Source organism: Hypanus sabinus, chromosome 15 (assembly GCF_030144855.1).
Source record: "Hypanus sabinus isolate sHypSab1 chromosome 15, sHypSab1.hap1, whole genome shotgun sequence".
NCBI classification, from domain to species: Eukaryota; Metazoa; Chordata; class Chondrichthyes; order Myliobatiformes; family Dasyatidae; genus Hypanus; species Hypanus sabinus.
The window spans coordinates 82,100,652-82,128,323 of record NC_082720.1 but is presented as its reverse complement, the minus strand read 5'-3'; the positions used below and the strand labels follow the sequence as shown (position 1 = coordinate 82,128,323).

At 39.9% G+C, this 27,672-nt stretch overlaps 1 protein-coding gene across 3 annotated transcripts in view; it reads right to left on the bottom strand.

Moving 5' to 3' along the window:
• fnip1 (folliculin interacting protein 1) overlaps positions 1–27,672 on the bottom strand; it is a 99,148-nt gene that overhangs the window by 16,477 nt on the left and 54,999 nt on the right. For all 3 annotated transcript variants that reach the window (XM_059990599.1, XM_059990601.1, XM_059990600.1), the window contains 7 exons: positions 16,361–16,432; positions 15,257–15,392; positions 14,284–14,485; positions 12,634–12,719; positions 10,949–11,095; positions 4,024–4,193; positions 685–2,038 (listed from right to left, as the gene is read on the bottom strand). In XM_059990599.1, the coding sequence (XP_059846582.1) occupies positions 685–2,038; positions 4,024–4,193; positions 10,949–11,095; positions 12,634–12,719; positions 14,284–14,485; positions 15,257–15,392; positions 16,361–16,432 (2,167 nt within the window). The remainder of the gene's footprint in view (positions 1–684; positions 2,039–4,023; positions 4,194–10,948; positions 11,096–12,633; positions 12,720–14,283; positions 14,486–15,256; positions 15,393–16,360; positions 16,433–27,672) is intronic.

Sequence of the window (27,672 nt, the reverse complement as noted above, 5' to 3'; positions counted from 1 at the left end):
ACATTTGTAGAACTGCCATGTGTAGACAATTGTTGCATGTTTAAAACAGGAGGTAACCAAACCATTTTGGGAAGGGGCATGGTAAAGTCAAACATAAAAGCACTGACGTAATCACACAGTCAATCCACTACACTGATTCTGTGAGAAATATGCTGCAACACTAGATCAGTACTTGTCTATCAAGCAGTGACAGGGTGAATTCAGCTTAATCTGCTTTAGCAATTATGATTTTATTCACAATTTGTTTTTAAATAAATTAATTCATTTTCTTTCTTTGCACTATCTCCCAAGAGCAGCATGTCACTCACTGCAAGGCTACATGGGCGAAGGTTGCCTTCTTTATCATTACAACCAATCCTGAAGTTTGAACTTCCAACCAGAATAGGTGATTGGAGGGGGTGGGGAGGATAAAGATGTAATATATTCTGTCTGTCTTAGATGTGAACAGTGTGTTGCATATATTCAGAGGGCTTCTAGCAAGTTTCCCAATGGATGAGTCATCCCCAACTCACCATGTCCTTGTCACTCAAGCAAAACATCCAATTTCAAATTCATGTCAACTTTCCTGAATAATGTAACTCAACAAAAGTAATCTCATTTGATAGTTTGTACATATGTCACAGAAAATTCACAAATTAATATATTGCAAGATTTTCTTGCTTGGTACAAAATATTTGCTCTTACCCAGGAAAAGGTATCTGTTCCAGCCAGTCATCCTGCTCTGTACTGTAGTAATTATGTCTGGACAATTCATGCCCTGCGTCTTCATTCTCACTGTCACCCAAGGCACTATCTGAGCTTTCATTTCTGGGAATATCCCACTCAATCACAGGTGGTGGTTTTTTCTGTGGATAATCTTCTGCAGAGTGATTAAGAAGGGAGGCCTTGTCTCTGGTGTTCTGCTCAGCAGAACTGAGTGAATGTGATTCTAAATCTGTTACATACACTTTACAAGTGCAAATGCAACTGCTTCCATTCATGCCATATTGCTGGTCATTGTCCTGAATACCAAGCCCCAGATCCAAAATATTCTGCTGTTCGACTTGCAAATCTTCTTTCGGAAGATCATCGATGGTCTTTGCTTCTATTAAGTTGCCTTCATTAAAATACTCATCAAATAGACTCAAGCTTCCTTCATGTGAAGCATCCCATTCATAATTGTGTGCACTGGACAATGTTTCCTTTATCCGATTTGTTTTGCTTTGGCCCAAAGGTTTGTTCAGTAAGTCTTCTTGTGCTCTTTTTTTAAGCTCCCCAATGCCCTTTTGTAGTGCCTCATTGGTCTCTTTTCTCTTGGTTTCCGTATCAGAGTCAGGCGAGAGTGATTCACCAATCTGAAAAGTAACTTTTTGCATTGAAGTGGGACAATTTTGGAGATGATTTTCACTACAAGGAATGGAAGGAGGCAACTGTTTATCAGGAGGCTGTTTTTCAATTACCGGTTCTACGATGTGGCTTTGGTCTACAGCAGCAGATCTGACAGAGAGCAATGTTTCGGTCTTGGCTTCCGGCACAGTGTGTATGCTTTCTTTGTACGGCTTGATGGCATCTTCCCTACAAAGGGCTGGCAGATTTGCAGTACAGCTGCTTGGACCACAATTGGTTTCCCACAAGTTCCTGTGAGACTGTACCAATGCAACATTTGAACCACTTGCCTCCTTCTGCCTGTTATCACCTTGCTGTCCTTTCCTAGGATGAAGGGGGCATTTCTCACTCTGGATACCAACAGTGCTGTTCTCTGAAAGAATATTCTGATTTTGTAAAATGGTTGGAAAATGGAAGCTTTTATTTCGGTGAATTGTAACCACGACATACTCGGACTCTTCTACCTCTCCTTTCTCAAGGGATGTGGTCATCACTGACTCAGTCATTTCAGAATCACCATCCCCCTCCACCACTAGCTGGGTTTCCTGCAGCTCTGAGCATCGAATGAAGTAGGTGAGGAAGTGCAGTAGACGCTGGACCAGTTCTTGCCGCTTGCCAACCACCACTGTCCGGGCTAATCGCACAGGAGAACCTATTGCACCATGCAGATCAACTGTCAAAAATCAAATGGTTAATATTAGAAGAGAATATTTTTGATGGTTGTATGAAGATGAAGGTAAACCGACGCTTTGAAACAGAATTATTTTCCTATGCAAAAGAACTTGAGCTTCCTCACAAACTAAATACAAAACAAACTATGAATGGCTCTACAACAATATGAAGGGTGATTGATATGTTCGTGGCCTGTGATAGGAGATGAGTTATACAGCTCTCCTTACATGCACGTATTGGTTCACTCTGAGTGATTATGATGAAAGTTTGAAGTTATTAATATCTCCATCTCTCTTAGGCCACGAACTTATCAATCACACCTGATTAGTTACTAACTTCAAACTTTCTGCATAATCACTCTGAGTTGAACTGCATATGCATGTAAGAAGAGCTGTATAACTCATCTCCTTCTACCTTAGGCCACGAATTTATCAATTTCCCCGGCTGTAGACACTTTCTGGAGGTCCAAGGTCTGTATGCTCCACGACTGCTGGACTAAGTGTGTAAACGTAGGAGGGAACTATGTTGAAAAATAAATGTGCTGGGTTTTCTAAAATTGACTCCTACTTTAGGCCACGAACTTATCAATCACCCTCGTATAAATTTCCCTCCATAACCTTATGTTAAGCATCCAAACAAATTTTCTTTTGTACTTCTCCAGTGGTCTCCCGTTCAATGCAGTTCCAAAAAAGTACACAGAGCCCAACTGCAGTTTTCCCAATGGATGTGAAACCACAGGAACTGGATTCTCAAAGTCTATTTCAAATGGATTAAGAGCACTAATATTTTGCCTTAGTATAACACTAAACCCTAATCCAAGGGCCGGCAACCCACGGCTCTTTGATCTCTGTGTTGCAGCTCCCCGTGGTTTGTTAGTTTTTGAAATGTAATTCGAAATTTGAAGATTATGGTGATCTTGTACAATCTAAAAACGTTGTGGAGACCCCATTTCCTGGCACATCCGAACCGGCTCACAATTAGCCACCGTTCTGGCTAAGGGAGATAGCCTACGGGGGTTTGTGAGTACGTGTCTTTTGCAGCATCCGCGCCCACGGGGACTGGTTGAGGGAGGCTTTAAATCAAGGCTGTTCAGTTCGAATAAAGTTATCTTTGACTGCAGTGTCTTTATTTTAGCGCTGCGTTTGTTTTTTATCGCTATTAATATACATCACCACTGCCAATGCCTGACACCCGCCAGTGCATGCTTTCTTTTAATTCTTCGATCCAAGGTAGGCTACCTATGGAGTAACCTTCAACCCAACGTCTTTTTTTCGGTGTTCAAAATGTTTTTGTTGCATGCAGAAATGTAATTTCGTTTTCTCTGCAGGAGTTCATCAATTTCATAAATGCAACACATTATAGTTTGTTTATACATAGCATAAAGGCAAAAAAAAAACGTTGTATGCAGTGTTATTTCATTTTAAATGTCAAACGGGTTTTGTGGCTCCCAGTGTTTTCTTTTCTGTGGGAAATGGGTCCATATTGGCTCTTTCAGTGGTAAACGTTGCCGACCCCTGCCCTAATCCCTTAATATCTGGAAAAAAAAGATTCAAATGGCTTTGAACTTACTTAGCAAGTAAGCACCTACAGTCTTCTGGAATAAAGAATTTTAAAAACTGACTACACCGAGTGAAGTTTATTCTCAGTGCAGTACTCTTTGGCTGTACGCTGCTTTTGAGATTGTGACCACAGGTTACAGACAACCTGACCTGGGGAAATTCCGTATATACCCTGTCAAACCTGTTAGGAGAAGGCTTGCCGAGATAACCCCCCACCGCCAGGAACGGAAAACAGTCACCTTAACTTTGACAGCTTGGATAGGCACAGACATTAAACTCAAGCTCAACAATTCATGTGATCTATTGTATATTTGAGCATTCCAATAGATTTTATTAAAGCACATTGGTGTGGTGTGGGTTACTTGCACAACTGAAATGGATTTAGTAATTGTCCAGTTGTAAAAACATCTCTTAAAATAAAACATACCTAATTGGGCCCACAGCGGATTATAGGGGTTGGATTTTGAAAGCATATCAACACTTTGAGAGGAATGCTTTTCCAAGAAAATTTTAATAGGTGGTTGATCATTTGGCATAACAGTGGGGACCCAGGCAAGATGATTTGTGAGTACAGCAGTAATCAAGGCAGGTAGAAACCTGATTAAAGACAAAAATAAACATTTAAGCAAACTTGATAAATCATGTCTATCCACGCAAATACAATTTGTGCATTTAATAAGTACACAGTTTATCTCAAAACAAAGTGGAATGTAACACCTAACAAATATATCATGGCATCATTTCATTGTGAGTGATAAAAGAAGTAGTTTAAATTTCAATCTGTCCATCTTCTTACCTGATGCCAGATCAAATATGGTCAAGAAGCCTTATAGATACTGACATATTGCTGAAGAACTTCTGAACTTTTTGCTTGTGCTATTGAAATTCAGAATCAACTATCCAAAATAAAATTTTGCAATCAACGATAGCTGTCTTAATTATTGCAGAGCAACGCGGATATGCAAGCATGACACTAGACGAATATTTTGGAATCAAAAAACTGACAACCACTCAGAAATGACCAGGACTCCAATCACCTTGTGAAACTTAAGGATTGGGAAAAGGCAGGAAAAATGCTGCAACCACATGAAGCTCTAGTCCTTACTCATGGAAGGTGGATTTATCCCTGCGAAGCCCTTTGATTGTCCTGAAAATAGCCCACACACTCATGCTAGCAAGCTTGAGCCTTTTCTCTCTCTCTCTCTCACACACACACACAAAAGCATGACAAGGAGTGCAAAGGAAGGAATAAATACATTTTGGCTGCAAACAAAATAGCAAGAATTATTCAGTAACCAACAAGACAAATATTGAGACTTTTTTTTTGCCAAAGCCATAGGTTAAAATGCATTTTAACCTATGTATCTACCATAGATTAGATGTACCATGAGATTCAAATTTAATTTTGCGGAGGGTAGCAAAATGGACCTGACTCTGAGAGAACTAGGATACACTTCATCAGACAGAAGAGAGCACTTGAAAATAAGATCATCATGTGCCTTTCTGACAAGTTCAAAAATGGTTGAGAAGTGGGTTAGTACACAAAAAGCAAAGCACCATGGACAGATAATACACAGTTGTTATTTTTTTAAAAAGCTATCAAAATTTAATAACATTATTTAAGATTTAGTTTTTTTTTTGCAAAGTTTCCTGTTTTCTTCAGATGGAGGGGAATTGAATAGTTTAGGTGCAATTCCTTGTGTAACCACTAGATGACGAACATGAGACATTGGACTGAACCAGAATCCAGTTTTATCTCTGTGTAATGAATTTGGTTTCCACTCTTCTCTCATCCTCCATCACCAAACAGTTCTAAGGGCAGAAACAACAGTGCAGTCCCTCCCCAGTCTATGAATCACAGATTAATTTAAAAATATAATTGGCTTTTGCCATGCAACTTGAAAGATTCAAACAAGTCAAATGTAATTTTAAAAAGCCATAGTATTACACATGAACTATCGAACTTCATCAAGACCTGATGAAAACATGTCTGAAGCTCCACCACGTTGTACTCCTCAGTTCTGTCAAGCTGTAGATATAACGTGGCAAGTTAAAGACCAAATTTCCACCTTTCCCTGACTTTGCTGGTAATAGGTGGGGAGAAAAGTCAGTTTCTCTTTCATCAGTCTCATTTCAAACGATGCAGGGAAGTTGCACTACTGATCAGGGAGAATAAAAGAATAAGTGTGGGAAAGCACTCCGAGTGATTGCAACTCCATACATTTTAAGGTATCTATGTATGTGGAGAAGACTGGACCTTGGGAGAAAGTGCTAAAGTGGGAGAAGGTAATCATATTTGGCAGGAGCTGAAGAGTGCAGTTTAGAAATTGCTGTTATTGGGCAAGTTCACATCTGCCGTGTGGCAGTCATTTGAAAGATCAGCTGGTCAGAATTCAGGATCAAAGTGTTCTTGTTAAGGGCAGCAAGAATAGCATGATTAGGAAAACTTGAATGTCAAGCAATGTTGCAAATTTAGTCAAAAAGTAAAAGGAATCTTATGAGAAATTAAACAGGGAGTCAGGAAGGGTAAAAGAATCTGGGAAATATCCATAGGCAACATGAGTGAATCTGCAGGTGCCGGAAATAAATAAAAACACAAAATGCTGGCAGAACTCAGCAGGCCAGACAGCATCTATGGGAGGAGGTAGTAACAATGTTTTGGGCCGAAACCCTTATCAGGAGTGAAGTAACATGGGATGGTCGAGGGGGGATAATTAGTGGGGGGAGGGATGAAGTAGAGAGCTGGGAAGTGATAGGCTGGAGGGAAATGGGCTAGGGGGAAGGTGGAGAATTATGGGAAATAAAAGAGAAAGAAAGGTAGAGCTGGGGGGAGATTATAGTGTGGGGGGGGGGGGGGAAGAGAGAGAAAGAGAACCAGACTAAAATTATAGATAGGGATGGGGTAAAGGGAGGGCAGGGGTATCAACGGAGGTCTGTGAGTTGAATGTTCATGCTGGCAGGTAGCAGGCTACCTAGGCGGGAGATAAGGGATTGCTCCATCGACCTGTGTTTGGCCTCATCTTGACGGTAGAGGAGGTCATGGACAGACATATCGGAGTGGGAGTGGTCTGTGGAATTGAAGTGTGTGGCCACAGGGAGATCCCGCCACTGCTGGAGGACTGAGCACCGGTGTTCGGCGAATCGGTCTCTCAGTCTGCGGTTGATCTCCCCAATGTATAAATGGCCACATCGGGAGCACCGGATATAGTATATCACCCCAGTTGACTCGCAGGTGAAGTGGTGCCTCACCTGAAAGGACTGTCTGGGGCCTAGGATGGTGATGAGGGAAGAAGTGTTGGGGCAGATGTAGCACTTCTTCCGTTTGCAGGGATGAGTGCCTGGAGGGAGGATGAATGGACAAGTGAGTTGCATAGGGAGCGATCCCTGCGGAAAGCTGAGAGTGGGGGGAGGGGAAGATGTGGCTGGTGGTGGGATCCCGTAGGAGGTGGCGGAAGTTACGGAGGATTATACGTTGGATCTGTAGGCTGGTAGGATGATAGGTGAGGACCAGGGGGACTCTATCCCTGGTGGGCTGGTTAGATCTGTAGGCTGGTAGGTAATATCCATGGTGAGTAAGATTAAAGTAAGGCATTTAATATATACGTTAAAAGCAAAAGAATAGCCAAGCAGATGGCAAGATCACTTCAAAACTAAGAAGGGAATTTATACCCAGAGCTGGAGAAAGTGGGTGAGCTACTAATGAGCACTTAGCATCACCATGGCATGGGTTCCCAAGCTGGGCTCCATGGACCCTTTGGTTAATGGTAGGGGTCCATGGCATAGAAAAGGTTGGGACCCCTGAATCAAGAAGGTCATGGAGAATAATGAGGTCAGGACGACATAAGCTGATATTCTAGGAAATGTTTTTATTAAGTCTTGAGTGTCTTGAAGAATGCAAAAGTGGAAAGCCCCCATTTCTTCATGAAATCTCTCACAGGTTACGGAGATTTGCAAGAGATGAGATTGCAGGCACCCTGAGGGATATAAAAGTCCTCTGAAGGCAAGATACCAGAGGACTGGTGAAAAGCCACTGACATTCCTTTGTTAAAGAAAAGCAATAGGGATATTCCTACAGTACTACTACTTTCTCAGTATTTACTCTTATCTGGAAAAGCATGGACATGGATATTCAGCAAAGCATTGCACAGGGGAAGTTTTGCCACATAAACCTGATGATCGAAGTATAAGTACTACTGTCGAGTAACTTTGAGGTGAAGAAGATGATTGATGAGGGTAGGACAGTGTATTCCACAATGCGTCTCATGGTTGGCTGATCCAGAAGATTAAGGCATAAGGGATTCAGAGACTTGGTAGATGAGATTTCAAATTGACTTGGCCGCAGAAGGCTGAGTGCATTGGAGGAGAAAGTGTTACTCTGACTAGAAGCTTGTGTCCAGTGCTGGACCTTCTTTTATTTGTGATATATAACTGATATGGACAAAAATGTAGACTGGCTGACTATCCACAAAAAAAAAAGTGGACAAGGAGAAAGATTGCTGAAGGATACATTTGGATATAGATCAGTTAGAAATTGAGCAGAGCAATGGCAGATAAAGATCAGTCCAGATAAGTTTGAGGAGCTGCACCTTGGGAAGTCAATCAGAATCAGAATAGAATTTATTATCATTGACAACACTTGTGAAATTTGTAGAAGAGATGTAGTGCAACAGCAGTACAGTGAAATACATTAAAAATAAGTTACATTAAATATTAAAAATAAATTGTGCAGAAGTAGAGCAAAATGGTGCTCATGAACCTTTCAGATATCTGATGACAGTGGGGAAGAAGTGTATTCCTAAAATGCAGAATGTGTATCTTCAAGCTCCCGTACCTCCACCCTGATGGTAGTACTGAAAGATGTCATGTCCTGGGTGGTAGAGGTCCTTAATGATAGATGCCACCTTTTTTAAGGCATTACCTTTTAAAGATGTCCTCAATAGTGAAGAGGCTAGTGCCCATAATGGAGCTGGCTGAGATGACAACCCCCTGCGGCTTTTTACCGATCCTGTGCACTGTACTCCCAATACCAGACACTGTTGCAACCAGTAAGAATACTCTCCATGGTACATCTGTAGATATTTGATGGAGTCTTTGGTGTTACACCAAAGTATAAGAAGAAAGTATACAGTAAATGGCAGGATCTTTAGGTGCTTTGCTGTGCAGAGGGGTCTTGGGGTAAAAGTCTACAGCTTCCTGAAAGTAGCAACACAATTAGATAGGGTGGTAAAGAAGGCATACAGCATGGCTGCCTTCATCAGTCAAGGAATAGAGTATAAAAGTTGACAAGTCACGACAGCTATATAAAACTTCAGCCAAGTCACATTTGGAGTATTTTGTGCAGCTCTGCTTACTGCATTACTGGAAGAAATGTGAGGATACAGAAGAGGTTCATCAGGATGTAAACCTGGATTATAGAGCATTAGCTATGGTACATGGTGAGACTGGACAAATTTGGGATAATTTTCTCTGTACTTGTTGGAGGTTGAGGGGAGACTGGATAATTGTGTGGCACATACAGGGTAGTCAGTCACAGGCTTTTCCCAGGATGGAAATTGTCATATACTAGAGGGCAATTTTTTAAGGTGACAGGGAGAAAGTTCAAGGGATGTTTGCCAAGTTTTATGTTTCCAAAGAGTGGTAGATATCTGGAATGTACTCCCAGGGGAGGTGCAACTGCAGCATTTAATAGGCATTTAGAAAGACACATGAACAGGCAGGGCTTGGTACATTTCTGACTCCTCCTCCTTCCCCTTCTTCATCTCTGTCTCCATATCTGGAAACAAACTGTCAATGAACATCTTTTATAAACCTACTGATTTCCATGGTAATTTCAACCACTGATCTTCCCACCCTATCTCCTGTAAAAATGCTATTCCCTTTTCTCAGTTTCTTTACCCCCGCCACATCTGTTCCCAGGATGTGGCTTTCCGTTCCAGGACAGAGGTATCCTTCTTAAGGAGTGAGATTTCCCTCCCTCTATTGTTGATGTTGCCACCCTCACCCACATCTCCTCCATTTCCCGTAGATCCATGCACACTCCATCTTCCTGCCGCTGTAACAGTGATAGAGTCCCTCTTGTCCTTACTACCACCCCATTAGCCTCTGCATCCAACATATTCTCTGCAACTTCTGCCACCTCCAAAGGGATCCTACCACCAAACACATCTACCCCCACCCCCGGGATTTCGGTAGGGATTGCTCCTTCCGCAATTCCTTCCTCTGGTCTCCCTCCAGTATCTGCAATCAGCCTAAGTGAAACACTTGCCTCTACAACTCCTTCCTCACTTCAATACAGGACCCCAGACAGACCTTCCGGATGAGATAACACTTCACCTACAAATCTGCTGGGGTCACCTATTGCATCCAGTGCTCCTGATGCAGCTTCCTCTACATTGGTGGGACTTGTCGCAAATTGGGGGACCACTTCTTCGAGCACCTCCACAACATCCGCCACAGATGGGACTTCCCGGCGGCCAAACATTTTAATTCCAATTCCCATTCCGACATGTCGATCCATGCCCTCTTGTACCAAGATATGGCTTCCTTCAGGGAGGAGGACTAAGACCTTATGTCCCATCATGGTACCCTCTAACCTGACGGCATGAATATTGATTTCTCCTTCCAGTGAACAAATTTCCACTCTCCCCTCTTCCTCTATTTTCCACTCTGACCTTTCACTTCTTCCCACCTGCCTATTACTTCCCTCTGGGTCCCTTCCTTCTTCTTTCTCCTACTGTCCATTCTCCGCTCCAGTCAGATTCTTCCTCCAGCCCTTCACCTTTCTCACCCACCTGGTCTCACTCATCACTATCTAGTCAGCCCCTTTCCCCTCCCCCCACCTTTTTATTCTGGCATCTCTCCCTTTTCCTTCTCAGTCCTGAAGGGTCTCAGCCCGAAATGTCAACTGTTTACTTTTCCCCATCGATGCTGCCTGACCTACAGAGTTGCTCCAGCATTGTGCGCGTACTGCTTGGATTTTCAACATCTGCAAGCTGCCTCATGTTTATAGACAGAGATAAGACCACGTGCATACAGATGGGATTAGATTAATTTGGCATCAAACATCGTGGGTCTATGGCCCTATTCCTGTGCTATACTCTCCATGTTCTATGCTACATTTCATGGCAGTTATTGCGGGTATTTACAATCAAACCATTAATACAAATATTTTATATATACAAGGAAAAGGGAAATGGTAGAAAATATCCAAGTGAAAGAATAAAAGGGAAACATTTAACAGAAAACTTTTAAAGTGATAATAATTAGGTTTAACTTAATTTTAATTAAGTTTGAAAGTAACAATCACATCTTTCCTGCCCAAAAAAAAGGAATGAAATGTTTTCAATACTAACTGGTTCTTTGAAGCTTGTTCCATCAATAAAGCAAATTCTCTCATAAGCTGCTGACAAAGGAGGTTTTTCTCAGGAGCTCCAGACATCATAGTTAACCATACTGGCTCTGCAATCCTTGGCATTGTATATAGATTATGTATCGCTGTCCTAATTTGAGATAAAGTTATGGGAGAAAAAAGGTCATGTGTTTGTGGTCTGAAAGTATCAAACAATTTTTTTTAATTTAAAAAGACAGTTTGTGCAGATTTCACTTTTCCTCATTCCAGACATAATATTTAAACAAAAATTACTGTATCCACACTGGTCACTTAAGGTGAGTTATTCCTGTACAATATTCAAGACTGCCCAAATATGTAGCATATCATACACTTGTTGTGGTTAGAAGGCTGACTATATTTCACTGAACAACATGCTGCTTTCTATTCTTACAGCCTCTGGCATAAACTGCAATTGATACACCTCCCCTGAAAGCTATCAAATTCTACTGGCATTGGACCAGCAGACATATGACCAGTTGGGAAGAAATCTAAATCTCGGGCAATTTAGTCTGCATCCAAAAAAAAAATTAGCGTTCTCCACAGCTGCTGCAATTCTTTCACTTCAAAGTGGAAGATGCTTATTTTAATGTCTACAAAGATGTTAACAGAATAGTGTTAAGTTAAAAACTCTTCCACTTAATTCCATGTTTGTTTGCTACAGCAGTTTATACAGTTCTCAGAGCCCAATGTTTGATCAAACAGCCAGATTTTTGATTTAAATGCTGTTCATAAATAATTCACAGGAACATTTCCAGTTATAGAGGGAGTTGGCAGTTGTTATGAACTACAGCAATTCATTGTCTAAAAATAGCATTGGCAGCAACGTACAAACAGGCATGTGTAACTACAGTAGATGTGACAGCAGTTAGGTAACCTCCGACTGAAGGACAAGACCCCAGAAAAACCCTCAGCTCATATGTCCATTCCTAATTGAAAGTGCTGTAGCTATTTATTAAGCTCCGTTTTGGTCTCATTCCAGATTATTGTAAAATGAAAGTGCTTTTTACAACTGATTTGCACTTTATAAAATAACCTATTGATAATGTCATATTCTACATCAAAATTAGTAGTTGTGAACAGAACATGAGTAATACAATAAAGTCAAACTACTGTCAGACAGTCCTTAGTACGTTGCCACCAGTTGAAAATCTAAACTGGAATGTTAACTAACACCAAACAAAATTCAGCTCTTCCGAATTAAGGTAATGGATATGATTAAGCTTAAGAAAATCAATGATACAAAACATTAATTTATCATAATGAATTTCATTATTACATTTTCAATTTGAAGCATAAGACAACTTATTATATTGAACTAATTTAGTTAAATTAAAACAACAAGTAAGTGCAAATTATAAGTTGCAAAATGACAAACTATGCATGGAGTAGCTTATTCGCCTGTTGGTCCCTGCCTACTTCACTGACTTTATGAATGGAGTGCCTTGCTGGAACCCTTACTGCATCAGTCAAAAACTGGAGAGGCAATCAATATTCAAATGTTAATTCTATCAAGATAATGAGTTTTTAAAATGCTGCAATAGCTACTTTCAAAGGAATCTTTACTTAAAGCAAGACTTCTGCATTGATCCTAAGGCAACAGAAGCTTTCAAAATGCATGGTAAATATATTTAACATTGAAATATTCACCTGAATTCATTTAAAGCATCCACAATTCTATTGGAACTCACAACACGCTGGTTTGTCTCAGAAATTCTATTTCTCATTTTCATGGCCTGAAAAAAAAACAAGAAATCAAACAGTTTACCCATGCAAATTATACCCTTTGCAAAATGTTTAAAGATGGTTATAACTTTATATGAGAATACAAGGATTCAGATCAATGTATTAACACTGCTTTCAACACTGCATTTTTTATAGTGCAATAATGCTTGTTTCATGCAGTTCTACTCAATAGCTATCATAGTACCTATCAAATTTTTTGATTTTAACCAGTATTTAATTGATTGCTGCTGAAGCTTCTTTGACTGTATGAATAACTCTATATATTTAAATTTTGTGACCAAATTATCACAGAACAGTACAGGCAGGAAAGCATCTCTATAGCAACGTCAGCTCTTGGCTAAAGGCACTTGGCACCCAGTGAGGATGGTTACCTGCAAACCAGACACATTGGCTCAGTGGCTTATTGCCAAAATTGCAGAGAGAATCAGTTCCCTGATTGTTCTCCACACTCTACACTCTAATTGGGGCAGCATTTATTCACAGGATATTGAGCTATTTCACCTTGGTCAATGTTTTTGTGAACAATGATTGGAGCAGTTCACCATACTTAACTATTTCATGCTGTTATTCTTCTCACAAAGAAACTTAAAATAATACTCGAGTTTTCTAGGGATAACTGTTTGCAATTGTTCCAATGAATGAATGGGAAGAATCAAAGTATTTTTGAAATTATGAACCTGCTGATGATGAGGAAGCACCTACAAAAATGGATTAAGTCCAATATACTTCAAGCCACTCAGTTGACTACACACTCTGTCCAATGAAGCCAGCAGAGACAGATATTTCACTCAGGACAAGATTTAATTCTAGCTTATTGCAAATTAATGCAGGCCTCTGAGCGGTCTGAAAGCCCAACCTTGATATGCAGGAAGTTTTCAGGTAATCTGTTTTAACAGGAAGTGCAGATGTAGCCAATTCAACTGCACTACTTCTCTATGGATACTAGGAAATCATCAATTCTTCCAATCCAAACATTAAAAAAAAACGACAAGTCTCTCACCTGGAAACAGTGCTTCTGCTTATCAACAGCTTGGTGACCAAAACAAATATTAAGCCCACTAAAGGGGAACTGGAGAAGAATTAACAAACTTCATATTGCAATGGAATAAGTACTCATTTCCAATTATTTCTTAAAACTGAATTTAGGTGGTTTCGTGAGGTCTTTCATTCTTCACATAAAGGGAGAGACAAGCTGACTGTAGGATTGGGCTAAAGTTCTTGATATGTCTCAAAGGAGATCAGAGGCTAACACTGGAAACAGTGATTTGCATCCCTGCCCGATGTGCAAAGTATTTTTTGGAACTGTAAAATGAAATTACATTCACTGCAAAACACTGAAGTTATATTCACACCCTCCCTGATAATTTTATACTAGGAACGTTTTTGTTAATCATAATACCATATAGGTGGATTTTTCTTGTCAAAGGTGTACACCTTTCCCTCCACATTACTTATTATGTTACAAAACTATAAAATGTCAGTGGGTCAACAAGTGATTCAGATAAATCCATGAGGTACTACTTCCCAGCTAGCAGGAGGAGGAAAGACAAGTACCTGCTCAATAGCAAACTTCAGTCTGTTCATATGACTCTCAAATAGAGGGAAATGAGCAAAGAAGAATTCGTGAAACTTATTATTCTCTTCCTCAGTCGGTGATAGAGAAAATATAATGCCAATAGCAATCTTCTTTTTGCGAACAATAGAAGGATTTGAACTACAGCTTTCATCAGACATATTAAAACTCTCCTCGACTGACCTGAAAGACAATGAAGATTTTCTTAACAGATGCCTTTAAATTGATTACATAGAGGAAAGATCAAATGTGTAATAGCAACAAATTGAAACCTGGTCATAGAAGTAAATGAGAATAAAATGTTGTTAATGTGAATTGCACTGCTCTCTTCATTTTCTCTTATATGACCATTAAAGAACAAAGAACAAGTATTACAGGCTACTTGGCCCACAATGTTGTGCCGACCCTTAAACCCTGCCCCCCATATAACCCTCCACCTTAAATTCCTCCATATACCTCCTGACTGATTACACCGTCCATCAAACTTAAAGCAATATGTAGTAGTCAAATGTCATTCAAACCAGAAAATTGAACTATCCATGAAAAACGCATCAGATCACAGCAAGAACAGAAACTCCACACAGATGGCACAGAGAACAGGATTAAATCCAAGTGAGGCAGCATTGCTACCTTTTACACATCAGTACTGCCCAATGGATGAGTGGCAAGTAATGCATGTTACCAATTTTTAAATGACTTTAAAAAAAATTACCACCATTCTTTTTCAGAAGCAGATTTAAACTAATGAGTCTGGAATACAAGATCGAACTAATGAGAGTCATTAAATTATCCAATACCCATCTCACAATCTGCCAGATAAGTGCTTTAGAGATGAGTGTAATATGGGAAAGACAAAGGCAGAATTTTCACTTGAAATACCAATTGATTTTGTGAAGCATCAAGGTTGAAAGAGAGTTAACAGATGACTTTTTCATCAAAAAATTTCAGGCTTACCACCTAGGAAAAACTCCATTTTCAAGACTGGTATTCTTACTGCGTCGCCAACGACGATGGTAACTGCTTGCACAACTACTTGGAAGTGAGGAGCTTGGTGAAGGAAAGGGTGTGATCAGCAGACTGCTCAGGGAAGCTGTGTCAAAAATAAATTTTAAACATATGTGACAGTGGGCTTGTACATTTTGAAAAAGATACGTCTGTGATTTTCATTCATTTTGATGTTATGCAAATTACTACTCATCTCTTCCTAGAATAGGTCTAAAAAGTATCCTTTTTTAGGAAATAAATAAAATCAAGAATTCAACAGGTTAATCAGTATTTAAACTTTTTGTCATTATAAAACACAAAATATAAATGTATTAAAATATAAATATTACAAAAAGTTCAAGCAGATTGAGAGTCGTCACATTGTCCAGAACATAATGAAATGCAGGGCACTCATTTTGCACAGCAATTTGGTCTGCTCGTTAGGATGTCCCTGAATAGACAGTGGAGAAGACACAGTAGAAATTGTGTTTCTTACAGTCTCATGGGTATGAACTGAGGTCAGTTCATACTGGGAGATGCCAACAACAGCTTTTTCTTGGCCAACAATTATTACATGATGCAAGTCGGTATCTGATTATAGAGTAATAATAAACATTAGAAGTATTCAGCTTGGAAAATTCGGTTGAATTATTTTCCTATATCTTGGTCAGGAGGGTGCAGTTACAGTGTTAAAAAATGAATACTTTTATAAAGGTATTTAAAATCATAGGTACATTATTGTTAAATACTCTATGGTTCAAAAGCTTAATATATTTTACAGCAGACTATTTCTGCTAGCTTATAACAGTCATGCCCAAATCAGAAGCATACCTTGGCCATATCAGAATACAATTTAGTCTAAATATACTCACAGCATCAAATGACTAGTTTTAATAATTGTGTTTCTTTAAGGTTATTTATTTGGATTTTTTAAAAAAACTAAGCAAATGCCCCTTCCCTCAAAAATTAGTAGCATTAACTGAGACATTTCAATGTAAATAGTAGCTACACAGATAGCCACAAGCACTCAACATTAAAATTACTACCATAAATGATAACTCAATTAATTCTTACCCGATCTTGTTATCCCACTGTCTCTATCTTCATTGATTCCTCTACTGGGCATGTCCATGGGGGTGCTGTGAACTGCAAATGTTAGAAACAGTTAACATTTCTCATCTTACCATCTTAACTCTACCTGACTCTTCCCGCAGTAAATCAACCAGACCAAAGTGTAAACAAACAAACAGATTGTGAAACAGGCAAGCTTCAAGTTATCCTACTGTGATGCTTTGCATAGCAGCATGCATATTCAATTCATGATAAATGATCAGTGTATCTGCATGCAATTCACCAGCAAATAGTAAAGTTGAAATTTCCAATGTTGTTACCATTACTAATGACCCACCACCACAATCAAGTCAGAGCTGAAGTAAATCAGAATCATTTATTTTGATGATTGAAATGAAATTAACAATATCACTTATGATAAACTGATTACTCAAAAAAGTCCTTTTACTTAAGAATGCATGTATTTTGTAATATCCTACAAAAAAGTCGAACTGCTATTTCCTATTCTAGATACCTCATTTCATTAACTCAATTTTCCAACATCCCAAGAGATTAATTGAGCAAATCAGTCTCAACTAAAAGCAGCAAGTAGTTTCTGCTAACTAAAGGATTAAAATCTTTGTTTCCTTTCACCTGTTCATCTCACCTCACTCCTGATGCCATTCAACACTTATTCATTGTTCATGACAAGCAGCTGCTATCATTCTGAAACTACTCAACATTTGATTTTCCAGTTTTAAAACAAATCAATTTCGCAATTCCAAATTGGGGCTCATTTACAGTCCTGTCCTTGGATTACTAGCTCACAATCTATACAATCAATGATTTGGAGAGGGGATCAAATATTAAATCTAAGTTTGCTGATGGTACAAAACTTGGTGCAAGTGTAGGCTGTGAATAGGATGCAGAGAGGCATCAGGAGGAGGTAGAAAAGTGAGTGGGCAAGGCCGTGTCAAATGGAAAAGCACAAGAGGGAAAAAGTAGAAAAGTGCAAGTTGTTTTAGAACAAAGGTGTATGATGGAATGATGTTCAGCTGAGTTTACACGGCCTTTTACACAAATCAGTGCTGAAATGCAGGTACAGCAAACAATCAGAAAAGCAATCATTTGTGGATCTTTATTGCAATACGATTTGAGTTCACAAATCAATGTGATACGCTTCAGTCATCTAGGGCTCTGGTGAAGATATCTCAAGTATTGTGTATAGCCTGATCTCCTCGTCTAAGAAGATACACATAATAGAAGGGGTGTACCAAAGATTCACTGGATTGAATCCCAGATGGCAGTGTTCTTACACAAGGAGAGGTCAACAACACTGAGCCCATACTTCTGACCTTAGAAAGGTAATTTTATTGGAATCTACAAAACTCATGCAGACCCTGACAGGGTAGATGCAGAGTTGATGTTTCTCATGGACCAGGAGCATCAAAATAAAGATTCAGGCATCAAGACTGAAGTAAAATGAATCTTCTTCATGCACTGAGTTGCTGATCTTTTGAATTTTGTACACTTGACCGAAGGAAGCTCAACAGTTGTGCATATTCAGGAGATAGAGCAACAGATTTTTAAGATATTAAAATAATCAAGGGATATCAGAGTGCAGGGAAGTGGTGCCTAGGCAAAGAGTTAACTGGAAGTGGGAAGGATAGTTCAGATGGTGGGAGAGTCTAAGACCAGAGGACAGCCTAATAGAGGGGCGGCCTTTTAGAATGGAGATGGAAGAATTTCTTTAGCCAGAGTGTGGGGAATCTGGAATTTATTGCCACAGGCAGCTGTGTAGGCTAAGTCTTTAAGTATTATTTAAGGCAGATGTTGACAGATTCTTCATTGGTCAGGGCACGAAGGGATACAGGGAGAAGGCAGGAGATTGGGGCTGAGAGGAAAAATGGCCTAATTCTGCTCCTATATCTTGTGGTCTTACTTAACTGAATGCTGGAGCAGGCACAAGCACTGAATGGTCTAAACCTACTTCTATCATATTACTTGCTGCTCATTCCTAATATTGAACTTGTCATGCACCAAAGTATTGCTACACGAAGACAATCCAACTTATAATCGTACAGGCAAGGATATACAAAAATTGGTATCTTAATTTGCTACAATTCAACAAAAAGAACTGTTGAGGTGACTGATCCCTTAACCCAAGTGGCAGCTCATTTTAGGTAACTCTGTTTTCATAACCTCATAGCTGTCCTCATCCAAGCTCAAAATACTCTTTTCTCTCAACCTTAATGTGAAAATCAATTTAATCATATTCACTGCTAGCTAGGGTTCCTCAAGATGAGATCACGAATTAATTCAATCTTTTTATAAAATATCTGTTCTTTGGTTGGTTTCAAAATATGCTGTTCTTAGAGTTGATTCCAAAAACACTTATTTCCATCCACTCTGTCCTTCCATATCAGATTTTTCTTGCTATGTATAGAATAAAACTCCCCATGGTTATTTTCATACATTTCCGACAAGTATCCATTATTTCTTATTTTATACACTGCCATATCACATTGTTACTGTTAAAAACACTGTACACAACTCCCACAAATGACTTCTCAACTTAGTTATTTCCCAGTTAAACTGCTTTCGCATTCAGATTTTGTAAACAAGTTATCCTTCTCTATCACTACTCCTCCACAATTAACATTGAGCCTCTTAAAGAATATTAAGTCCCCAGGGCCTGATGGAATACATCACAGATAACTAAGATAGGGAAGTGATAAAACTAAACACAGAATAGCCCTTTCAGCCCATGTTGTTTTGGCAAGCTTTTAACCTATTCCAAGATTAACCCAGCCTTCCCTCCCACCTAGTCCTCCAGTTTTCTTTCATCCTTGTGCCTATCCAAGAGTCTCTTAAATGTCCCTGATATACCTGCCTCTACCATTATCGCAGCAGTGCATACTATGCACTCACCAACCCCTATGTAAAAACACCGCCATCTCTAGCCCACCCACTTACTTTACTCCAAGCATCTCTCATATTAGCTAGCCACTGCCACTCTGGGAGAAGGGTGCTGGCTGTCAACTGGATTTATACCTCTTATCATCTTATACACTTCTATCAAGTCTCCTCTCATCCCTGTTTGCTCAATCTTTCCCCAAAAAACATGTTCTCTAATCCAGATGGCATCCTGATAAATTTCCTCTGCAGGTTCCCTCTAGAGCTTTTACATCCTTCCTATAATGAGGCAACCAGAAATGAACACATTACTCAAAGTGTAATCTAACCAGAGTTTGATAGAGCTGTTGTAGGAACCTTTGCCAATATTTTAATGTCTGTAGCCACAGGCAAGATCCCAGAGGACATGTGTAGGCAGTGTTGTTCCATTATTCAAAAAGGGAAATAAGAATAATACTGGAAGCTATAGACTGCTCAGTCCATGCCAATGGAAGGGAAGATACTGAAGAGGAATCTTAAGGATAGGAATTAAGAGTATTTGGGAAATCATAGCCTATATAGGGACTGTCAGCAAGGCTTTATGTCCTAGTAATAACTAGAGATTTTTGAAGAGGTGACGGCTCTCTCTCTCTCTCTCTGTCTGTATAGATGGGTGGGTTTATAAGCTTGCAGACAAAATGAAGACCAGTGGTGTTGTGGATAGTGTAGAAGACTGCCGAAGTACATAGCTGGATGTAGATCGATTGCAGATATGGTTGGAGAAAGGGCTAAATGTGAAGTGTTGAACTTTGAGAGGGCAAATGTCAAGGGATAATACTCTGAATAACAAAGCTAACGTGCAGTGGGATTTTGTGGTAAGCCCGTGGCTCCCTGAAAGGGTGGTAAAGGCCTTATTAGACAAGGAAGAGTTCAAAAGTCGGGAAGTTATGTTGCAGTGTTATAAAACTAGTTCGGAGGCATCTGGAGTATTGCGTTCAGTTACGGTCACCCCTTTACAGGAAGACAATGGAGGCTTTGGAGAAGATGTAGAGAGGTTTATGAAGACAGTGCCTGGATGTGCGACAAGCAGAGGTTGCACAGACTGGGGTTGTTTTTCTTTGGAGTGGTGGAGACCAAAGGGAAATCTCAGAGGTTCATATGATTAGGAGAGGCACAAGCAGAGTAGACAACTAGCATCTTTCTGCCAGAGTTGAAATGTCTCATACCAAAGGGCATGCAGTGAAGGCAAGAGGGAGCAAGTTCAAATGCGATGTGTCAGACAAGCTTGTTTTGAAAATAGAGTGGGGTGCCTGGAATGCACTGCCAGGGTTGCATTCAAGAGGCTCCTAGATAGGCACATGGAAGTGTAGGAAATGTAAGGATACAGACATTGTGTAGGGAGAAGGGATTAGTGTAGTTGAGCATTTGATTAGTAATGTAATTTTTTGCACTAAATATTACATGGATTTGGGTACAGACTTCGGGTTTGTCTTTTGATTACTTTAGTAATCTCTTGCCTTGTTTGAGGTAGACCTTACATGTTGCATCCTAGCTGTCTACGTGATATGCAAGCCAGGACAGTACAATATGGTGACCAAGCTGTTGCATTTGCAGCAGGCTCCCCATCTCCACACAGCTGTGAATCCAAAGGAACAGCAGATACTGATGGTTTGGCACCAGCGTCATCGCAGGAGTTGTCATTCAGTGTTGAACTCAACATAAGACCATCTTGGGGACTCCAGTTCTGAATTCCCCTCAGTGTTTACTCCCAAAGCCTTCCCCAAGATTATGGCCACAAACCAGTGGAGGTTTGAGATCAGAGTTTTCCTTCTCCTAGATGAGTTGCCAACCTTGGCTGACAAGTCCCACCTGCCCAAGGCAACTGGTTTTAAGGGATCAGGAACCTGCCCTTCTCCTGTCAGTATAAATTATTCTGCTAGGCTTATCAGCCAAACTACATCTTAAGTCCAGGAGCCAGACTTGGTTGTCAAGAGGCAATTTGAGATGGATGTCATTGGGAGCATTTAATAGACTGTGGGAGCTTATTCTCACTACTTCTCCTGGCTATGATAATCGTAGGGAAACATACTCTTTGGCACTGTTATTTGAACCTTCTATCCCTTCCAGCTACAATCTGTTACTTATTTCTCTTATTACTATACATCTCTCCAACCAAATATATACTGATCTACATCTTCTCACTGTTGCTAAGGAACTGAGGAAAATCACTGATGATGTCTTCAACCACAGCAGTACCAGGAAAGAAGTACTAGCAACCTTAAAAATGCACTAGGTGAATAAATCCCCAGGGCTTAATGAGTGCATCCTAATAACTTGTGGGAAGCTAAGGAAGAAGTTGCAAATTCCCTTGCAGAGATGATTTGTTACATCTTTAGTCACAGGTGAAGTTTCTGAAGCCTGTAGGGTTGCTGAAGTTGTATTGTTAATTGAGAACTAGAGGCCGATGAGACCAACATCAATGGTGACGAAGTTACTGGAAAGGATTCTGAGGGATAAGATCTACACACAAAATGCTGGTGGAACTCAGTGGATCATGCAGTATCCATGGGAAACGGACAGCCTATGTCTTCTGTTGAGACATTTTATCAGCACTAGAAAGATGGGAGAAAGCCAGTATATAAATGTGGGGGAATGGTGGAGCAAAAGCTGGTAAATGATAGGTTAAAAGATTAAAGTAAATTAATTATCAAAGTACACATGTCATGAATTTACTTTGAGGTGAATCTGTGGGTGGAGGGTGATGATAGGCAGGTGGAGGGGGGAATGGGGATATTGTAAGAAGTCAGAAGATGACGAAGGACTGAAGAAGATGTAATCTGATAAAGGCAGAACAATAGACCATGAAATAAACTGAAGGAGGTGAGGAGGGGAATTGGAGGGAGGAATGTATGTGATGGGGGAAAACATAGGATAAATGGTTACTAGATGTTAGAGAAATAGATATTTATGCTGTCATGTTGGAGATTACCAAGCTGAAACATTAAGTTGTTCCTCTAATCTGTATCTAGCCTCAACTTGGCAGTAGAGAAGTCTGTGGACAGACATGATGGTGTGGGAATGGGAAGTAGATTGAAAATGGCTGGCCACCAGAAAATCCTGGCTGTTACAGTGGTCAGAGTAAAGGAGTTCAACAAAACAATCTCCTAAACTGTGCCGGGCCTTACTGATGTAGAGGAAGCTACACTGGATGCAATAAATAATACCCATTGGATTCATACATGAAGGATCTGCCTCACCTGAAAGGACCGTTTCAAACCTTCAATAGTGATGAGTGAGGAAGTGGAGGAGCAGGTGTAACATTTAGTGAAGTTGCAAGGATAAGTCAGAGGATGAGATTTTCCGAAGAGATAATTGTGGAAACACTCCCAAGATCTGAGGACGGCAACTGTTGTGAATCTTGTAGAAGGTTGTTATAGGTTTCAGCAGACATTTTCAGGAATCAGAGCTGGGCTGAGAAATGGGATATGGAGTTCAATCTGGCAATGTGTGAAGTGATACACTTGAAAGGTCATACGTGGTTACAGGACCATATGGTGCTTTGGCTTCATTAGTTGGAGGACTGAGTTCAAGAGCCACAAGGTATTATTGTAATTCTGTAAAACTCTAGTTAGACTAGTTAGTACTCTGTTCAGTTCAGGTCACCTTATTATAGGAAAGATATAGAAGAGGGTGCAGAGGAAATTTACCAGGGTGTTGCCTAGATTGAACATAGCTTATGAGAAAAGGTTGAGCAACCTTTGGAGTGAAGGAAGATGAGAGGAGACTTGACAGAGATATATTTGAGGGGTAACAATGCCTAATACAAGGGCATACTTTCAAGGTGATTGGAGGAATGTACCGAGGGGATGCCAGAGGTAGTTTAAAAAAAACAGAGAGAGTGGGAACGCACAATGGGGGAGGGGTGTGGTAAGAGGTACATTGGGGATATTTAAGAGACTCTTAGATAGGCACATTGGTGAAAGAATAAAAATGGAGGGCTATCTGGGAGAGAAAGGTTAGATTGGTCTTCAGGTTGGCTAAAATAGTGGCACAACATTGTGGGCCAAAGGGTCTCCATGTCCTACGTCCTATGTTGACTTAGCAGTTCTGGCCACCTCTGTGGGAAGGGAAATAATGTTGATGTTTCAGAGCCTTCGTTATAACAGAAATTGAGACAAAAAGTAAAGCTACAAGGAGAGTGGGGGAGAGGAGCGTCTCAGATCTGAACAGTACAGCTCCCAGTTTCCTCAGTACAGATGTCAGTTCCCCATGTGCCAAAATAAAGAGTAACAGTAGCCTACTTCAACATATAATACAAACGTAGCTTATTATCCATCCCAAAACCAAATTGCTGTTCTCTGCCAATAGATTTGTGACATTCTGGACTTTTATATAACCTTCTGAACTTTTACATTTTGCTACAAACAACAGTATCAAACCCCAGCCTCTCTTCAGTATGTTGAAACATAAGCTATATTTAGTGTCTTCAAGGTTGTTATAGCCAGTGGTGGCAATGGGGACAAGCTTCCACTACCTACTGAATGCTCTTAATGGCATGTGCCTCAAATAGCCCCAGACAACCAAGTCCAGTTCCTGGCCTTTACGTGTGGCTTAGTTGCTAAGCCTGACAGAACCGTTTCTACTGACAGGAGAATGGGCAAAGGTGGGTTACTGGTGCCTTAAAACCAGTCGCTTCGAGCAGTTGGTGCTCATCAGCTGTGGTTAGCAGTTCATCTAGAAGGAAAATTCTCATCTCAAACCTCCACTGCTTTGCGGCTATACCACATGGGGAAGGCTTTGGGAGTAAAGCCAGAAGAAAAAATCTGGAGCTGGAGTCCCCAAGGCACTTCTACATTAAGTTCAACGCTAACTGGCAACTCCTGCAACACTGCTGATACCAAACTGTATCAGTTTCTGCCGTTCCTTTGGATTCATCAGGTGTGTGGCGAGGGGGAGCTTGCTACATGGGCAACAGCTTGCTCTCCATATTGTACTGCCCAGGCTTGCGTATCCAAACAGCTAGAAAATCCATGGCCAACTCTGAGTGAAGGAGGCCCTCACTCACTCAGTGAGTAACTGCCAACCACAGCTGATGAGCAGCAACTGCTCGAAGCGACTGGTTTTAAGGCACCAGTAACCTACCTTTGCCCATTCTCCTGTCACCAGTGTGTGCAAGGAGCTATGTGTGCATAATAACACAATAACACCAATCCTTCTGGCCTACTTTCTGCTTTAAAGAAGGCAATTGTTTTTAATTCCACTTTACTCTAGGAAGCCATTTTTTTTAAATAAAAAACATCTGACCAAATGGGCTTGAAGGGTACAAGATAAATAGATGTGAATGGAAACCAGGATGTTATTCAAACAACTTGTGCAGTAATTACACAGGCAACTCCAGCACTATATTGTCTGTTAAACTGTGCCTTCACATTTTGTTGTCCCTTACTTGCCCAATGCCACATCCTAATGGGCAATGCTGGGTCTGGTCTCCTATTAACTAGTATTTCAAAGCTGCACAAAGCAGAGCAAACCATCATTGCCTTTGAGATTCGAGATCCACAGTAGGATTGCAAAATTGATTCTGCAGCTGTGAAGTAATGTTTCAGCACATCTCTAGCTATTCAATACAAATTCTAGTTGTGGTATTAGCACATGAATTCAGCTGATAATTCAGGATTCAAGACAGCACAACCTGCAATCCAGGCAGAACTTACCCAGGTCCCAATCTTGCCGAGATTTACTGTTACTAGTTAAAGGTATTAAGGATGCTTCTCATAAGCATTAACTCACTCAAAGATTCCTATGACCATGTGGATTTTTCTTTTTAGGTAGATAATGAAATACGCCTGATTTGGCAAATTAACTTTACTGCATCTCAGTAAAAGCTCTAATTTATTTATTAGTTGTTTCCTTTCTCTCAGATAGATTGTAAGACCCTACAAATTATTTGATACGTTTTCTGCAGCTTCAAATTGTTGAGTGAACGGTCAAATGCATGTTATTAATGAAAAATTTCATGCCACCAGATGCTACTAAGTTTTATACAACGACTGAGAGCCACATGAGCCAACTTATGACAGTTAACCTAGATGTGCAGAACTATAAATATGGATCCAGTGATAAAAGAAGAAAAAATAATAAAGGACAAAAAGTCATTATGTCCAAGATGGAAAGTCATTATGAATGAGCTGTTCTTAATCTGTCACAAAAGTCCCCTTCCAAAGCCAAAAGGGTTCCATTGGAACCTTCAGAAACAAAGAACTGAAGCAAACAGAATAGTTACAATCAGTTTCTTTGAAACAAGATAGATGGAGAAAAAGATCAGTATGTAAAAGCCTTGCAACAGCAAAAGGAAACAAATTAGATAAAGCAAAACAGCATGTCTATAAAATCTTTAATCTTACAAAAAATCTGATGTATGTTTGGGAAGCCAAATTATCCAGAAAGAAAGTATCTAAAAAACAAAAGGGATCAGTTATTAAGCCTATCATCAGATTGCCACACAGAAAGAGAAAACTACACTACAGACTAACTGCATAATCTTCAAAATTACTCGGGCTTATTAGGAATGATGAGTTCCGTGACTTGCAATCTGATTTAGTAATTGATTCTCAAAAATTGAATATAAATTAATGGAATACTAAAAGCAATTAACTAAAGGACCCTTAACAGTGTTGATGAGCAGAAAGATCTTGGGGTCCAAATTCATAGTTTCCTGAAAATGTCTACACAGGTTGACAGGGTGGTTAAGGAGGAATATTTAGTCAAGGCAGGAAGTTATATTGCATTCTTAGGAAACTCTAGGTTGCATCTGGAGTACTGCATACAATTCTAACCACCCCATTGTGGGAAGGATGTTGAGGTTTTGGAGAGGGTGCAAAAGAGGTTTACCACAATGCTGGCTGGATTAGAGGGCAGGGCACGTGCTATAAAAGAGAGGCTGGATAAACTTGGTTTGTATTCTCTGGAGAGGCAAATATCCATCTTTCTGGCAACCTGAAGTTCCGCAATTGCTCAGCAAAACTACTTCCAACTATTCTGCATAAAAACGTTGTAGCATATGTTACTGTACAACATATCCAACAGAATAAAAGAAAATGTGATATAATGTAATCTGGAAGGACTAATAAGGCTAAGTCATAAACTCTGAATGGTAGGACACTTGGAAGTATTGAGAACCGAAGTTCCTTGGAATACGATTTCAAGGATCCATGACACTGGTAGTGCAATAGGGAGGCAGTAAACAATGCCTATGGAATACTTGCACTTGTTAGCCAGGGCATGGACTGTAACAGTAGCAGGTTACATACAATTTTATAAACAGAGTCCATCTCCGTAGGAGTACTGTGCATAGTTTCAGTCGCTGTACTGTAGGAAGAACATGATTGCAATGGAGAGGATGCAGAGGAGATTCACATTGAATAGGCTGTATTTGTTTTCCTTGGAATGGAGGCAGCCAGAGAGACTCATACTGAGGTATAGGAAATTATGAGGGACACAGATAAGGTAGTTATAAGAAACTTTTCCCCAGAGCAGAGAGAACAGTTTTATGAGAACAGAGAGAGAGGAGGTTAGAGGGAATGTGAATAAGAACATTTTCTTTCTTGAAGATGATGGCTGGAACCTGGATCATGCTGATGAAAGGGGTGGTGGAGCAGAGACTCTCACAATATTTGTATGTGTAATAAAATTCTTCAATTGCAATGGGTTACAAAACAATGGACTAAGTTCCAGATAAATTAAATTATTATACATCAGGTACTTGATAGTATGAACAGGATGGTGTGAAAGGACTGCTTTAGAACTCAATTACTTCAGAGGGAAAATTACCTATAATCCACTGAATGGAAATTCAATTATACAACAACTCTATAGGAGAAACCTGATAATGAATTTACTGAAGGCACTAGCAAATGTTGGTGCATGGCAAAAATGTCCAAAATTCACCTGTATTAAACACAGCAGATTGTACAATCGTGAAGACAATCTTAATTATTCCTAATCAGCAATGATTTTACTGCAAATGAAACATTCAATATCCTAATAAGCTGATCTGAAAGACCAATTTTTGAACTTGAAACTCATTTTGGATTATAATATTACCTGTAACAAAAGAGGCAGTCCCACTTACTATAGCTGCCCTCATTGACCTCTCTCATTTAAAAGACCAGAATCCTGCTCTTACCACAAGATACTAATGATTTAGTGGAGTAAAATTTCAGCTCTTTGACTTGAAATTCACCTAACCAAGTGTAAAAGGCAAATATTTTCCAAGGAAAAGATGTGGGAAACCTTTGTTTAACAATTGCTAGGTAAAGATTGCTTCTCAAATGGAAAGCATGCAAGCTAGCATGCTACTAATTATTAGCAACAGTCAGAAAGTGCCTGTCACCCTAAAGAAACTTCCATAACATTTTAACATTTGAGAAAAGGTAAATAAG